This window comes from Carcharodon carcharias, chromosome 10 (genome assembly GCF_017639515.1).
Source record: "Carcharodon carcharias isolate sCarCar2 chromosome 10, sCarCar2.pri, whole genome shotgun sequence".
Taxonomy (NCBI): Eukaryota; Metazoa; Chordata; class Chondrichthyes; order Lamniformes; family Lamnidae; genus Carcharodon; species Carcharodon carcharias.
This window is the reverse complement of record NC_054476.1, coordinates 9690182-9706686: the sequence shown is the minus strand read 5'-3', so window position 1 is coordinate 9706686 and position 16505 is coordinate 9690182. Positions and strand designations below refer to the sequence as shown.

The following is a 16505-nucleotide window of genomic DNA, read 5'->3' as shown; positions in this document are numbered from 1 at the left end:
TATCTGCTAATTCTGTCAACTTACTCTTAGATACTTTCTGTAACGCTGTCAGAGTTATACTTTCTACTTCTGAAAAACTTTGAGCAATGGATACAACCATTTTTGCAGGCTCACCACTTTGAAATCCCTTACACCAACTCCTGAGTTCAATATGCCTCTTGTACTCATAGCCTTAAAATTTACCAACTCCAAGCCAATCAAGGAATTTCAAATATCCTGCAAACAGCACTCAATTTTGTTATGACATGGCAGATGATGTGTGTGAGGTGGACCAAATTTACAAAGGAAACTTGGTTGTGCTATCACAATGGTTTTTGCAATTTATATTTATTACGAGAAGAATTCAGAATTATGAATTCAGAAGTAATGAGTCCACCAAGACCTTTAGAGGTTTTAAAGATTAAATTAAAATATTTTTAAACAAAATTAAAGATTTCAAGCACATACAGCAGACTATAATTACTTACTACGATAACAAATCCTTAAATTCCTAATTGACCTAACTCCCAGTGACACATCCCCTTTCAGGCAATTGTCCAAAATAGATTTTAGATTGAAAACAAAGTCAGAAAGTTAGCACAGTATTCACTTTACAGTGGAATTCCAAATGGCTTTCCCAACTTCAGTTTCTTCATGTAGCAGACTTATGCACAAATGGCTGAAGGCTGTTTCACGCACTACTGTTAGATCTTACATGGCCCTCTCCTCACATAGCCTTTCATTCTCCTTTATATATGTTTCTCTCTCTTTAATATGTAAATTCTATTGTTCCATGCGTCTTTGAAATTGTATCTTCCTCATAATATAAAAACTTTCATGTTGCCAATATTGTCAGTAACCTTTGGGGAAAAATAAACACACTCTTTAGCTTTGCTTATCTGGTTAGTTGTAAGCAGACTAAGATCCTTTTGAAATCCAAACAATTCTTTCATTTATCTAAAAACAAAATGCAATTTCCCTTTACGCCTTACATGCTAAGCCAGTAGCCATGTTTAGTCATTAGTATCTCAAGCACATTTCTACATCTAGCTTCTTTTGATGATTTCAAGCTTACAATCCTTCAGCAGGGTCATGAGGACTCGAAACGCCTACTCTTTTCTTCTCCGCCGATGCTGCCAGACCTGCTGAGTTTTTCCAGGCGATTCTGTTTTTGTTTTGGATTTCCAGCATCCGCAGTTTTTTGTTTTTATCTCTGAGTTTAAATGCACTCCTGGAGGTTTCTTCATATGACTTGCTCCCAATCTCCAATCATTATTCGGCCAACACATCCAACCTTGTGATATACTGCCAATGGAAAGGGGAAAAAAAACCTCATTACCCAATTGGATGATGCTTGACCGTTAACAAAACTGCCTCCCCCCACCCCCCCCCCCCCCCCCCCCCCCCCCCCCCCCCCACCAATTTTCAATATTTTTAGATCTGGTAAAGAGAAATGTTCAAGGAGAATTTTTAAAAGAACAATCTTTCGAAGTGTCCTGATGATCTTTCTCCAGGATAGCACACAGCAGGGCCCTGAAGGTCGACCTGGAGACTCCTGGCCAATTCTGGAGGGTTTATCACCCTCCTGGCATTGTTAAAAACCTCACATGAACACCCATCCTCTGTTCCCCTTCTCTGACTCTTGCTCTGGCTTTGAGCCCCAAGGCACAGGGTGATGTGGCTGCACTTTGAGCTGGGTGGTCATTGCAATGCAAGTCAACCTTTGTTAGTTGGAAACGTTGAGAGCTGGAGGGTTTTGAATTTTGTTTCTCCAGCGGTGCAGCTGACATTGGTCCCACCCGAGCAGACAAGACGAACCTCCCCCGCGTCCCACATCAACGTGAGTGAGATGCAGGGAGCAGGGAAGTGCCTGGGACACTCGGAACCAAAGCTCAGCAGCTCTGGTGTTGAGAGGGTGAATGTTTGCAGCAGAACCTTTCCGGGGACAGCGGCTGTTATGGTAACAGAGGAAACAAGCGGCTCCTTTATCTCTTTATCTCTGTCTGATTATCGGGTCGGGGAGGATGAACTCGGATCGCTTCTCAGTGTCAGCGGAGGATTATCTGGGTGAGTGTCTAGACCGAGTGAGTGTCTGGGTGAGTGAGTGTCTAGACCGAGTGAGTGTCTGGGTGAGTGAGTGTCTAGACCGAGTGAGTGTCTGGGTGAGTGAGTGTCTAGACCGAGTGAGTATCTGGGTGAGTGAGTGTCTAGACTGAGTGAGTATCTGGGTGAGTGAGTGTCTAGACTGAGTGAGTGTCTGGGTGAGTGAGTGTCTAGACTGAGTGAGTATCTGGGTGAGTGAGTGTCTAGACTGAGTGAGTATCTGGGTGAGTGAGTGTCTAGACTGAGTGAGTATCTGGGTGAGTGAGTGTCTAGACTGAGTGAGTGTCTGGGTGAGTGAGTGTCTAGACTGAGTGAGTATCTGGGTGAGTGAGTGTCTAGACTGAGTGAGTGTCTGGGTGAGTGAGTGTCTAGACTGAGTGAGTATCTGGGTGAGTGAGTGTCTAGACTGAGTGAGTATCTGGGTGAGTGAGTGTCTAGACTGAGTGAGTATCTGGGTGAGTGAGTGTCTAGACTGAGTGAGTATCTGGGTGAGTGAGTGTCTAGACTGTGTGAGTATCTGGGTGAGTGAGTGTCTAGACCGAGTGAGTATCTGGGTGAGTGAGTGTCTAGACTGAGTGAGTATCTGGGTGAGTGAGTGTCTAGACTGAGCGAGTATCTGGGTGAGTGAGTATCGGTGAGTGAGTATCTGGGTGAGTGAGTGTCTAGACTGAGTGAGTATCTGGGTGAGTGAGTATCGGTGAGTGAGTATCTGGGTGAGTGAGTGTCTAGACTGAGTGAGTATCTGGGTGAGTGAGTGTCTAGACTGAGCGAGTTTCTGGGTGAGTGAGTATCTAGACTGAGTGTCTAGACTGAGTGAGTATCTGGGTGAGTGAGTGAGTGTCTAGACTGAGTGAGTATCTGGCTGAGTGAGTGTCTGGACTGAGTGAGTATCTGGGTGAGTGAGTGTCTAGACTGAGCGAGTTTCTGGGTGAGTGAGTATCTAGACTGAGTGTCTAGACCGAGTGAGTATCTGGCTGAGTGTCTAGACCGAGTGAGTATCTGGCTGAGTGTCTAGACCGAGTGAGTATCTGGCTGAGTGTCTAGACTGAGTGAGTATCTGGGTGAGTGAGTGAGTATCTAGACCGAGTGAGTATCTGGGTGAGTGGACTGAGTGAGTATCTGGGTGAGTGAGTGTCTAGACTGAGTGAGTATCTGGGTGAGTGAGTGAGTATCTAGACTGTGTGAGTATCTGGCTGAGTGTCTAGACTGAGTGAGTATCTGGGTGAGTGAGTATCTAGACTGAGTGAGTATCTGGGTGAGTGAGTGAGTATCTAGACTGAGTGAGTATCTGGGTGAGTGAGTGAGTATCTAGACTGAGTGAGTATCTGGGTGGGTGAGTGAGTGTCTAGACTGAGTGAGTATCTGGGTGAGTGAGTGTCTAGACTGAGTGAATATCTGGGTGAGTGAGTGTCTAGACTGAGTGAGTATCTGGGTGAGTGAGTGTCTAGACCGAGTGAGTGTCTGGGTGAGTGAGTGTCTAGACCGAGTGAGTGTCTGTGTGAGTGAGTGTCTAGACTGAGTGAGTATCTGGGTGAGTGAGTGTCTAGACTGAGTGAGTATCTGGGTGAGTGAGTGTCTAGACTGAGTGAGTATCTGGGTGAGTGAGTGTCTAGACTGAGTGAGTATCTGTGTGAGTGAGTGTCTAGACTGAGTGAGTGTCTGGGTGAGTGAGTGTCTAGACTGAGTGAGTATCTGGGTGAGTGAGTGTCTAGACTGAGTGAGTATCTGGGTGAGTGAGTGTCTAGACTGAGTGAGTATCTGGGTGAGTGAGTGAGTATCTAGACCGAGTGAGTATCTGGGTGAGTGGACTGAGTGAGTATCTGGGTGAGTGAGTGTCTAGACTGAGTGAGTATCTGGGTGAGTGAGTGAGTATCTAGACCGAGTGAGTATCTGGGTGAGTGGACTGAGTGAGTATCTGGGTGAGTGAGTGTCTAGACTGAGTGAGTATCTTGGTGAGTGAGTGAGTATCTAGACTGTGTGAGTATCTGGCTGAGTGTCTAGACTGAGTGAGTATCTGGGTGAGTGAGTATCTAGACTGAGTGAGTATCTGGGTGAGTGAGTGAGTATCTAGACTGAGTGAGTATCTGGGTGAGTGAGTGAGTATCTAGACTGAGTGAGTATCTGGGTGGGTGAGTGAGTGTCTAGACTGAGTGAGTATCTGGGTGAGTGAGTGTCTAGACTGAGTGAGTATCTGGGTGAGTGAGTGTCTAGACTGAGTGAGTATCTGGGTGAGTGAGTGTCTAGACTGAGTGAGTATCTGGGTGAGTGAGTGTCTAGACCGAGTGAGTGTCTGGGTGAGTGAGTGTCTAGACCGAGTGAGTATCTGGGTGAGTGAGTGTCTAGACCGAGTGAGTGTCTGGGTGAGTGAGTGTCGAGACTGAGTGAGTGTCTGGGTGAGTGAGTGTCTAGACCGAGTGAGTGTCTGGGTGAGTGAGTGTCGAGACTGAGTGAGTATCTGGGTGAGTGAGTGTCTAGACTGAGTGAGTGTCTGGGTGAGTGAGTGTCTAGACTGAGTGAGTATCTGGGTGAGTGAGTGTCTAGACTGAGTGAGTATCTGGGTGAGTGAGTGTCTAGACTGAGTGAGTATCTGGGTGAGTGAGTGTCTAGACTGAGTGAGTATCTGGGTGAGTGAGTGTCTAGACTGAGTGAGTATCTGGGTGAGTGAGTGTCTAGACTGAGTGAGTATCTGGGTGAGTGAGTGTCTAGACTGTGTGAGTATCTGGGTGAGTGAGTGTCTAGACCGAGTGAGTATCTGGGTGAGTGAGTGTCTAGACTGAGTGAGTATCTGGGTGAGTGAGTGTCTAGACTGAGCGAGTATCTGGGTGAGTGAGTATCGGTGAGTGAGTATCTGGGTGAGTGAGTGTCTAGACTGAGTGAGTATCTGGGTGAGTGAGTATCGGTGAGTGAGTATCTGGGTGAGTGAGTGTCTAGACTGAGTGAGTATCTGGGTGAGTGAGTGTCTAGACTGAGCGAGTTTCTGGGTGAGTGAGTATCTAGACTGAGTGTCTAGACTGAGTGAGTATCTGGGTGAGTGAGTGAGTGTCTAGACTGAGTGAGTATCTGGCTGAGTGAGTGTCTAGACTGAGTGAGTATCTGGGTGAGTGAGTGTCTAGACTGAGCGAGTTTCTGGGTGAGTGAGTATCTAGACTGAGTGTCTAGACCGAGTGAGTATCTGGCTGAGTGTCTAGACCGAGTGAGTATCTGGCTGAGTGTCTAGACCGAGTGAGTATCTGGCTGAGTGTCTAGACTGAGTGAGTATCTGGGTGAGTGAGTGAGTATCTAGACCGAGTGAGTATCTGGGTGAGTGGACTGAGTGAGTATCTGGGTGAGTGAGTGTCTAGACTGAGTGAGTATCTGGGTGAGTGAGTGAGTATCTAGACTGTGTGAGTATCTGGCTGAGTGTCTAGACTGAGTGAGTATCTGGGTGAGTGAGTATCTAGACTGAGTGAGTATCTGGGTGAGTGAGTGAGTATCTAGACTGAGTGAGTATCTGGGTGAGTGAGTGAGTATCTAGACTGAGTGAGTATCTGGGTGGGTGAGTGAGTGTCTAGACTGAGTGAGTATCTGGGTGAGTGAGTGTCTAGACTGAGTGAATATCTGGGTGAGTGAGTGTCTAGACTGAGTGAGTATCTGGGTGAGTGAGTGTCTAGACCGAGTGAGTGTCTGGGTGAGTGAGTGTCTAGACCGAGTGAGTGTCTGTGTGAGTGAGTGTCTAGACTGAGTGAGTATCTGGGTGAGTGAGTGTCTAGACTGAGTGAGTATCTGGGTGAGTGAGTGTCTAGACTGAGTGAGTATCTGGGTGAGTGAGTGTCTAGACTGAGTGAGTATCTGTGTGAGTGAGTGTCTAGACTGAGTGAGTGTCTGGGTGAGTGAGTGTCTAGACTGAGTGAGTATCTGGGTGAGTGAGTGTCTAGACTGAGTGAGTATCTGGGTGAGTGAGTGTCTAGACTGAGTGAGTATCTGGGTGAGTGAGTGAGTATCTAGACCGAGTGAGTATCTGGGTGAGTGGACTGAGTGAGTATCTGGGTGAGTGAGTGTCTAGACTGAGTGAGTATCTGGGTGAGTGAGTGAGTATCTAGACCGAGTGAGTATCTGGGTGAGTGGACTGAGTGAGTATCTGGGTGAGTGAGTGTCTAGACTGAGTGAGTATCTGGGTGAGTGAGTGAGTATCTAGACTGTGTGAGTATCTGGCTGAGTGTCTAGACTGAGTGAGTATCTGGGTGAGTGAGTATCTAGACTGAGTGAGTATCTGGGTGAGTGAGTGAGTATCTAGACTGAGTGAGTATCTGGGTGAGTGAGTGAGTATCTAGACTGAGTGAGTATCTGGGTGGGTGAGTGAGTGTCTAGACTGAGTGAGTATCTGGGTGAGTGAGTGTCTAGACTGAGTGAGTATCTGGGTGAGTGAGTGTCTAGACTGAGTGAGTATCTGGGTGAGTGAGTGTCTAGACTGAGTGAGTATCTGGGTGAGTGAGTGTCTAGACCGAGTGAGTGTCTGGGTGAGTGAGTGTCTAGACCGAGTGAGTATCTGGGTGAGTGAGTGTCTAGACTGAGTGAGTATCTGGGTGAGTGAGTGTCTAGACTGAGTGAGTATCTGTGTGAGTGAGTGTCTAGACTGAGTGAGTGTCTGGGTGAGTGAGTGTCTGGGTGAGTGAGTGTCTAGACTGAGTGAGTATCTGGGTGAGTGAGTGTCTAGACTGAGTGAGTGTCTGGGTGAGTGAGTGTCTAGACTGAGTGAGTATCTGTGTGAGTGAGTGTCTAGACTGAGTGAGTGTCTGGGTGAGTGAGTGTCTAGACTGAGTGAGTATCTGGGTGAGTGAGTGTCTAGACTGAGTGAGTGTCTGGGTGAGTGAGTGTCTAGACTGAGTGAGTGTCTGGGTGAGTGAGTGTCTAGACTGAGTGAGTGTCTGGGTGAGTGAGTGTCTAGACTGAGTGAGTATCTGGGTGAGTGAGTGTCTAGACTGTGAGTGTCTGGGTGAGTGAGTGTCTAGACTGAGTGAGTGTCTGTGTGAGTGAGTGTCTAGACTGAGTGAGTATCTGGGTGAGTGAGTGTCTAGACTGAGTGAGTATCTGGGTGAGTGAGTGTCTAGACTGAGTGAGTATCTGGGTGAGTGAGTGTCTAGACTGAGTGAGTATCTGGGTGAGTGAGTGTCTAGACTGAGTGAGTATCTGGGTGAGTGAGTGTCTAGACTGAGTGAGTATCTGGGTGAGTGAGTGTCTAGACTGAGTGAGTGTCTGGGTGAGTGAGTGTCTAGACTGAGTGAGTGTCTGGGTGAGTGAGTGTCTAGACTGAGTGAGTGTCTGGGTGAGTGAGTGTCTAGACTGAGTGAGTATCTGGGTGAGTGAGTGTCTAGACTGTGTGAGTATCTGGGTGAGTGTCTAGACTGAGTGAGTATCTGGGTGAGTGAGTATCTAGACTGAGTGAGTATCTGGGTGAGTGAGTGTCTAGACTGAGTGAGTATCTGGGTGAGTGAGTGTCTAGACTGAGTGAGTATCTGGGTGAGTGAGTGTCTAGACTGAATGAGTATCTGGGTGAGTGAGTGTCTAGACTGAGTGAGTATCTGGGTGAGTGAGTGTCTAGACTGAGTGAGTATCTGGGTGAGTGAGTGTCTAGACTGAGTGAGTATCTGGGTGAGTGAGTGTCTAGACTGAGTGAGTATCTGGGTGAGTGAGTGTCTAGACTGAGTGAGTATCTGGGTGAGTGAGTGTCTAGACTGAGTGAGTATCTGGGTGAGTGAGTGTCTAGACTGAGTGAGTATCTGGGTGAGTGAGTGTCTAGACTGAGTGAGTATCTGGGTGAGTGAGTGTCTAGACTGAGTGAGTATCTGGGTGAGTGAGTGTCTAGACTGAGTGAGTATCTGGGTGAGTGAGTGTCTAGACTGAGTGAGTATCTGGGTGAGTGAGTGTCTAGACTGAGTGAGTGTCTGTGTGAGTGAGTGTCTAGACTGAGTGAGTATCTGGGTGAGTGAGTGTCTAGACTGAGTGAGTACCCGCGGCCAGTGAGTGTCTGTGTGAGTGAGTGTCTAGACTGAGTGAGTATCTGGGTGAGTGAGTGTCTAGACCGAGTGAGTGTCTGGGTGAGTGAGTATCTAGACTGAGTGAGTGTCTGGGTGAGTGAGTGTCTAGACTGAGTGAGTATCTGGGTGAGTGAGTGTCTAGACTGAGTGAGTATCTGGGTGAGTGAGTGTCGGTGAGTGAGTATCTGGGTGAGTGAGTGTATAGACTGAGTGAGTACCTGAACTGAGTCAGTGTCTAGACTGAGTCAGTATCTAGACTGTGAGTAAAAGCAAAAAACTGCGGATGCTGGAAATCCAAAACAAAAACAAAGATACCTGGAAAAACTCAGCAGGTCTGGCAGCATCTGCAGAGAGTAGCACAGTTAACGTTTCGAGTCCGAATGACCCTTCAACAGAACTAAGTAAAAATAGAAGAGAGGTGAAATACCAACTAGACTGTGAGTATCTGGGTGAGTGAGCACCTAGACTGAGTGAGCACCTAGACTGAGTGAGCACCTAGACTGAGTGAGTATCTGGGCGAGTGAGCATCTAGATGGAGTGAGTATTTGGGGGAGTGAGTATCTGGGGGAGTGAGTATCTGGGTGAGTGAGCATCTAGACTGAGTGAGTATCTGAACTGAGTTATCTAGACTGAGTGAGTATCTAGACTGAGTGAGCATCTGGACTGAGTGAGTTTGTGGGTGAGTGAGTATCTAGACTGAGTGAGTTTGTGGGTGAGTGAGTATCTAGACTGTGTGAGTATCTGGATTAGGTGAATCAGTATCTAGACTGAGTGAGCATCTAGACTGAGTGAGTATCTGGGTGGGTGAGCATCTAGACTGAGTGAGTTTGTGGGTGTGTGAGTATCTGGATTAGGTGAGTAAGTATCTAGACCGTGAGTATCTGGACTTAGTGAGTATCTGGACTTAGTGAGTTATCTGGACTTAGTGAGTTATCTGGACTGGGTGAGTTATCTGGACTGGGTGAGTATCTAGTCTGAGTGAGTATCTAGACTGCAGCTTTCTCACTCTTAGAATGGTCCTCAGGAAAGGTCACTGGCCTGAAACATTTACTCTCTCTCCCTCTCTTTCTCCACAGATACTTCCCAAACCTGCTGAATATTTCCAGCATTTTCTGTTTTCATTTCACAGATTTCCAGCAGTATTTATTGCTTTGATTCTCTTCCCCCGATGTCCACAAAAACCCATGGCTCAGGACAGCATCTGGTCTTCAGGACATTGTCAGGACCCATTGACATCATTGTGTTTTGTGCACTGCCATCTTCTTAATCTCATAGGAACATCAGATTTAGGAGCAGGAGTGAGCAATTCAGCCCTTTGTGCTTGCTCCGCCATTCAATGAGATCTTGGCTGGTCTGGTAGTGGTCTCGACTCCAGTTTGCGTCTTCCCCCCATAACCCTTGACTCCCTTGTCTATCAAAAATCTGTCTAACTCTGCCTTGAATAAATTCAATGACCCGGCCTCCACAGCTCTCTGGGGAACAGAATTCTCCAGACTAACAACCCTTTGAGCGAAAGAAAATTCTCCTCAACTCCGTTTTAAATTGTATCCCCTGTTTAATAGGTGGATATCCATTTACTGAATCAGGCAGCAGAAGACATTCTGTGAATCACAATTGTTTTATTTGTAAACTATTGTTCAGTACAAATACCAGTTTTCACCGTTCTCTTCTGGATCCTCTCCTTGTCCAGAAGCAAAACCTCCACTACGGGGAAAAACCCAGCTCTTAGGTACAGGCTTCAAAGAACATCATCTGCTCTTAATTCACTTTGCAGCTAGTCCTGGTTTACTCTTAAAGGCACCTGCATTTCTAACATTATCATCACCTATGTTCTCGTCTCTTATGGACTGAACCAATGTGCGCAGACACTGGCGTCTATGATAGTGGGAACCTTGGGAGGATGCTAAGTGGGATTGCCTGTTCGGCACTTTTGGGTTGAAAGCACTTGCATTCACTTCAGCCTTGTATCTTTCAACTGTGTGCTGGGTTCTAGTATCGTTGGGATGATAATATTAACAAACTGCTCCTCTCACTAGTTGCCTGATTGTCTATCTCCATTCTTGACTAGTTGTAGTAGGGCTAGATAGTTTTGCTGTGATTCGTTGGTTGTGAATCTGCTTAGCTGTTTGCTTAGCCAGCTGGTTTTGGTGCTTTAGGTAGCATTGTGTTGTAGCTTTGTTTGGTCGATACCTCGTTTTAAGGTACGCTGTGCCTAGTGTGTCCTTCAACACTCCCTACTGAATCAAGATTAGTCCTCCAGTTGATGGTTGATTGAGAAGTCAGGAATGGGTGAGATCATGAGCTTATAGCTTTGTCAGTCACGAGGAGGAAGTAGGTGATCAAAAAAGAGGTTTTCTTGACCTTGTTGGACATGAAGCGATGAGGGTAAATATTGGGGACTCTCAGCCAAATGTATCCCACTATAGTCCCATCTCATCACTCTATACTGCTGCTGGTTTAGGAAACACTGTGGATGTTGATGGAAGAGTCTCGGAATGCTGGCTAATAAATATGATTCTGTAAGTGGAACTGTGTTGGGCAGTTGCTTGTCTAACTTGTGAGGCAATTCTCCCAATTTCAGCACTAATCTCGAAATATCTGTGCTCCATTGTTTCCTGCCATTTACTTAATATCAGATCAGAATGGGCCCTTTCATGTGGTTATTCAATCATTCCTGTTGGAATCAGTTTTGTTTCCAGAAACATGTTTTCATTTCTACACTTGAATTTATCACTGCTGATTTATCACTCACAGCAGTTTAAACTGTTCCTCCACATCCTCCTTTTATTTCACTACAATGTTCTTGGTCAAATCCCATCTTCTAACACAGCAACTGGTAGCATTTGTCCATTGTCAGTTTTCTTCTGATCATGTTGCTTGTCCTCATTCATTGCAGTCCCACCTTAGTCGAGCACGGACCAGCACCATCTCGGTTGTAACCAAGTTCTCTCTTATCCCAGTTTATCTTTTCTAACTTCACAAAGTAATCTGCATATTCACCTAACCTATGTGATTATAGAACCAGGTTTCTCTGATGCCTATGATATCTGAGAGTCTCACTTTGGTAAAGGCTCCAAATATTCATACATGCCTGAGATGTCGTACACATTCACTTCCGGAACCAATGTATTTGTTTATTTAACCGTTATTTGTCTGTGTGCTCCAAATCGCCTTCTATGTACCTACTGTGATGATAGTATTTGAAATGCCATCTACCAGCCCTTGTTTGATATCTTATCATTTAGCTTCTTTATGTTATCTACCTCAGTTATTCATTCCTCTTCATATCCACTCTCTTTGCAAGGGCATTGGTGCTGATTTGATTCAGGTGAATTATCTCCCATCTCTACAGTTCTAATCTACCCCAGAACTTGTCCTAATATTTTAGTAACCTGAAATCTTCTTTTCTGCTTCACCTTTCTAATCATTGATTGGCTTCACCCTAAGGTGCCCACTACATGGTCCTAGGAGTAATCCTGAGATTACCAGTACTTCTTTTTGTGTAGAACTTAACTCTCCAAACTCTGCCTAAAGGATGATCTGGCCTCTTCCCCTGCCTATGCAAACCACCTATTTCTTCTTGCATGTGGACATCTTGCAGCTTTACAAGTTTAAGTCCAGGTTGGACAGTCAAGTTGCAGCAGTGTGTCCATAAACAAAATACTGCAGATCCTGGAGATCTGAAATAGGAACAGAAAGGACTGGAAATACTCAGCAGGTCAGGCAGTATCTGTGGAGAGAGAAAAACAGAGTTAACTATCAGTCGCCATGCTCCTGATTCTACAATTAATAAATTCAACATTAAGTACACTTAATTAATTAGAACTAATTCTCACTTAGCAGCCTGCTTTTCCATATTTAAGCTCATTCTATCTCAGTGCTGAACACACTTCATCTCACTCAGTCAGCTTCTTGTACAGAAGTGTAGGGTCGTACATTTCTTTGCTCTGTTTGAGGTGGGGAGATTGTTGAAATGAAGGACAGAGGCACTGAGATGTTGCTGACAGCGGAAGATGTCTTGTTGATACTGTGAAGCTAGTGCAAAAGAACCAGAAATGAAAGATGTGTAAAGACAAGGCAGTGACACCACACTATCCCAGAAATAAGAGAACTACTCAGATTAAATTGGAAGTGTTTCTGGAAGGAATATTCCTTCTTGAAACAGCTTTGTTTCCTACGTCTCTCCTTGAATTGCTTTATATTTTGATGCAGTAAATGGGCTAATGACTTAGCCCCATTAATTTGGCAGTTTTCATCTAAATCACTGGATTACAGATGACCACAACACCTCTTCATCCTTTACTCCCCACATCTACAATGAGTTCACAGTTCCTCACTGTGCAACCACCCCATTACTTTCCAGCGCCTTTCATGCCAGCTTCCTTCTCTTCGATACCAAATGAGTTTTTAAAAAAAACATTTATATTCCCCGGTTAAAGTTTGTGCAACGTTTTTCTAAAATGAGAAGTTCACTGTGGATTCCTACTGATCAAGCTACAAATACCTTTGTAAAACATTTTTCAGTGCTGCCTGTAATAAGATCTGTTTTTTGGTTACTCGCTCTTCATGCCAGTGTTCTGCATATACTGAGGAGGTAATCCAGTTGACTATACTTTGCTTTGTAAAAATTAAATGGGTTCTCCGTTCCAGTTTTTGCAAGCAATTTAGTTTGCACTCGGTCTTGCTGGTGGGTGTTTGTTATATCTTAAGCATCCTCATTGAAGATCGAGATGGAAAGATCATGCAGTGAGCGGGTATTCACTTGCCATCTGCTTGTGCATATTTTCTTAATGAATATCATGAATTACAGGTCATAGATCAGTTATTTTCCCTCTTCAAGGGATGTCAAGACTCCAGAAAAAGAGTGTCTGATTACAATAATCTTTTAAATAAGCTGGTAGTTGCCAGAGGCAGTCATGCTGGATTTTGTTGTATAGCTTGAGTGCCACATCTGCTAAAAAGTTTCACAATTCATCTACACGTGATGAATCGTTTAATTTTGGATTTAAATCAAATGAAATTTTGAACAAATTGAAAACCTGTTTTCCAGGAGCTGTTAGAGGCTCCGCGTATAAGGTAGTTCAACTTAAGAGTGTAAGTTGCAGTATTTATGTGCAGTAACCTGCTGACGGCATATTTGGCACACATTTGTGTCAAACCCAAGTCTTAACTTTCTAAGTGAAACCGTGATGTTGTGGTGGTAAGCTTTGACCTTAAATAACTTTGCTGTAATAATCCCAAGTGCCTGACAGCTTTAGAAATAATTTAGTAAGGTGGCCACTAATCAAGTGGTAACTTGCGCTAGCTTCACGGCCAATTGATCTTGAATAACACTGATAATTGTCATCTGGTCCCATTACATGTTTGTCACTTGGATCGCCCAACATTAGAATTGAAGTATGTTGCACAACTATGAGACCATGGTTAGAGAAGGTAAATTCAAAGAAAAACAGAAATTAAATACTGAGCTGATGGATGATCAGGATGTACTTTATTTATTATGCAAGGCTATATTGGCCGTTTATAGTCATTTTTTTAATTGACCTTTTACATTTAGGTCAGCCAGTAGATTTAGTCATCTTCACAGTTTGGGTTATTTAACCAAGAACAATATTCAAGTCCAGCTAAGTTTACATCACATAAATTTTGAAACGATCCTCCTTAATTTAATTGGCATTGATGTGAGTGCTTCTAGGACTTTGTGGATTAAGAACATAAGAAAAAGGAAATGTTAGGAAATTCCTTCATGCCCCTAACCCCCACTCCTCAAATGGAGTTGAACAAGATCCAGTATCACTATCTTTGTAAACCTACATACCTTCTATAGTTACACCAGTTTTAATTTGGCCAGATCCCTTTTGAACCCTGGCAGCAACAAATTGCACGAATTTGTTTTTTTTCCCTTTATTCTTTCATGGGATGTGGGCATCGCTGGCAAGGTCAACGTTTGTTGACCACCCTTAATTGCCCTTGAACTGAGTGGCTTGCTATGCCATTTCAGAGAGCAGTTAAGAGTCAACCACATTACTGTGGGTCTGGAGTCACATGTAGGCCAGACAGAGTAAGGATGGCAGATTTCCTTCCCTAAAGGAAGTGAACTAGGTGGGTTTTTACAACAATCGCTAATACCTTCATGGTCGCCATTACTGAGACTCCCAGATTTATTAATTGAATTTGAATTCCACTAGCTACCATGATGGGATTTGAACAGAGCATTAGCCTGGGACTCTGGGTTACAATTCGAGTGACATTACCACTACACCACCTTCTCCCCCACTAGACTGTACTGGCAATATATTGCAGAGGGTGACAACTCCCTGTGAAAATAAAAACTAGCATCTAACCTTACCCTGTGCTTTGGTAGCTTGTATTGATGTCTCCTAGTCCTTTGCTGCTTACCTACCTTAAACAAGCCATCCATATTAATGTGCCCTATCTGCTTTTGCACGTTGGTCAAGTAAACTTACAATAACTCATGAGAGAGAACCCTTAATTCCTCCCACTCCACAACCATGTGTGCAAAACCCTGCTCCAAATCAGCTCACTGCATTTGTCCATATTAAAAGACATGGACCCATCCCCATTGCACAAAGATCTGCCCACAACCTAATCTTTTCATCTAATCCCACCCTTTTTTTGGTGTTATCCATAAACATATAGGTTCCTGGATACCTTCCTTCACATCTTTAGCAACAGTCATTGGCTGTCATTGCAAAGCTGCTACTATTATTAACTATGTTCTGTGTACACAAATACAACTGGTTCTTTATCCAGCCAAATATCTGTCTGCCAATCCCAGAAAAGCAACTTTCCATACTGGACTTTACTGAAAGTTTTTGAACATCTAAGTACGCAACATCAACCAGACTTCTCTCATCCACTAACTTTGTAACCTCCTTTGAAAAAGACTGCATTAATTTAATTATTACACAACTGTACATGTTTATATTCAGTGGTATATGGCACCTCAGGTACTATTCTATGAGTTATTGTGCTGTGTCATTTTGCTCTTCCCTTTTCAAGTATTTAGTGCACATCTTCAATCTTTTGAGGCCCCTTGTGTGCTATAAATGTGCAGCTACGGGGATTAATTTGTAGAAATACAGTTTATGATATACATTTCAATCTTTGGAAAAAATCTAGTACACAGTATACATTTATATGTGATATAAATGTTACAGGATGTAGCATGAGTGGTATTTTTGTTAGAAATACATTTCCTAAAAGAAGAGAGTTTTTTGTCAAAGCTTTTTGTCTTGCACTTATCAGGACAATTCGCAGGAAAATACCAATGTCAGGGGAAACAGCATATTTATAATGCATGAGAAGAGAGTGCTGATTGGTTGGCAAGATGCACTGCAGGAATTCACCAAGGCTCCTTAGCACCTTCCAAACCCATGACCACTACCATCAAGAAGGACAAGAGCAGCAGGTAGATGGGAACACCATCAACTGCAAGTTCCCCTCACACACCATCCTGACTTGGAACTATCGCCATTCCTTCACTGTCGCTGGGTAAAAATCCTGCAACTCCCTCCCTTACAGCACTGTGGGTGTACCCTCACCACATGGACTGCGGCAGTTCAAGAAGGCAGTTCATCTCCACCTTCTCAAGGACAATTAGGGATGGGCAATAAATGCTGGCTGAGCCAGTGATGCCCACATCCCATGAATGAATTAAAAAAACTGGCATATTGATAGCAATGCTGTGTCCATTTGCTCATTTGACATTGCTAGCCTATTCACCAATGTTCCATAAGGAAGCCATATATATTTGCACTGCAGCACTATATCACACTGATCTAGACCCGCCACGATTGTGTGAATCAGTATTCATTGAGCTTATGAACTCGGCAACTCACGCTGTTGAGTTCAGTTTTAATGACATCATATATGCCCAAATAGATGGTGTTACCATGGGATCCTCTCTAGGCTCAGCTCTCGCAAACATCTTTTTTGGGGTTCCATGAGAAACGTGTTTTCGATGTAATGACACCTAATCTCCTACCCCTCGCGTATTTCCGATATGTGGATGATACATTTGCTATATTTAAGTCCGCTGCTGCATGTAATAATTTCCTTACATGTCTTAATGGGCTCCATCCTGCGCTCAAATTCACCTTTGAAATGTAGCAGTCAAATGGACTTCCTTTCCTTGATGTACTAGTTGAGAAATCTGCCAGGGGTTTCTCTACCATGGTTTACCGCAAGCCTGCCTTCACTGGTCAGTACATGCATTGGGATACTTACAGTTCCATTGGGTCAGTACATGCATTGGTCAGTACATGCATTGGGATACTTGCAGTTCCATTGGGTCAGTACATGCATTGGTCAATACATGCATTGGGATACTTACAGTTCCATTAGATCAGTACATGCATTGGTCAGTCCATGCATTGGGATACTTAG

The 16505-nt window shown here is 44.3% G+C and overlaps 1 protein-coding gene across 2 annotated transcripts in view; it reads left to right on the top strand.

Annotated features, from left to right (window-relative positions):
* Nucleotides 1-1855: 1855 nt before the first annotated feature.
* Nucleotides 1856-16505, top strand: part of c10h11orf49 (chromosome 10 C11orf49 homolog) — a 318360-nt gene continuing 303710 nt past the window's right edge. For both annotated transcript variants that reach the window (XM_041197973.1, XM_041197972.1), the window contains exon 1: nt 1856-2046. In XM_041197973.1, the coding sequence (XP_041053907.1) occupies nt 2004-2046 (43 nt within the window). In that variant the 5' untranslated portion in view covers nt 1856-2003. The remainder of the gene's footprint in view (nt 2047-16505) is intronic.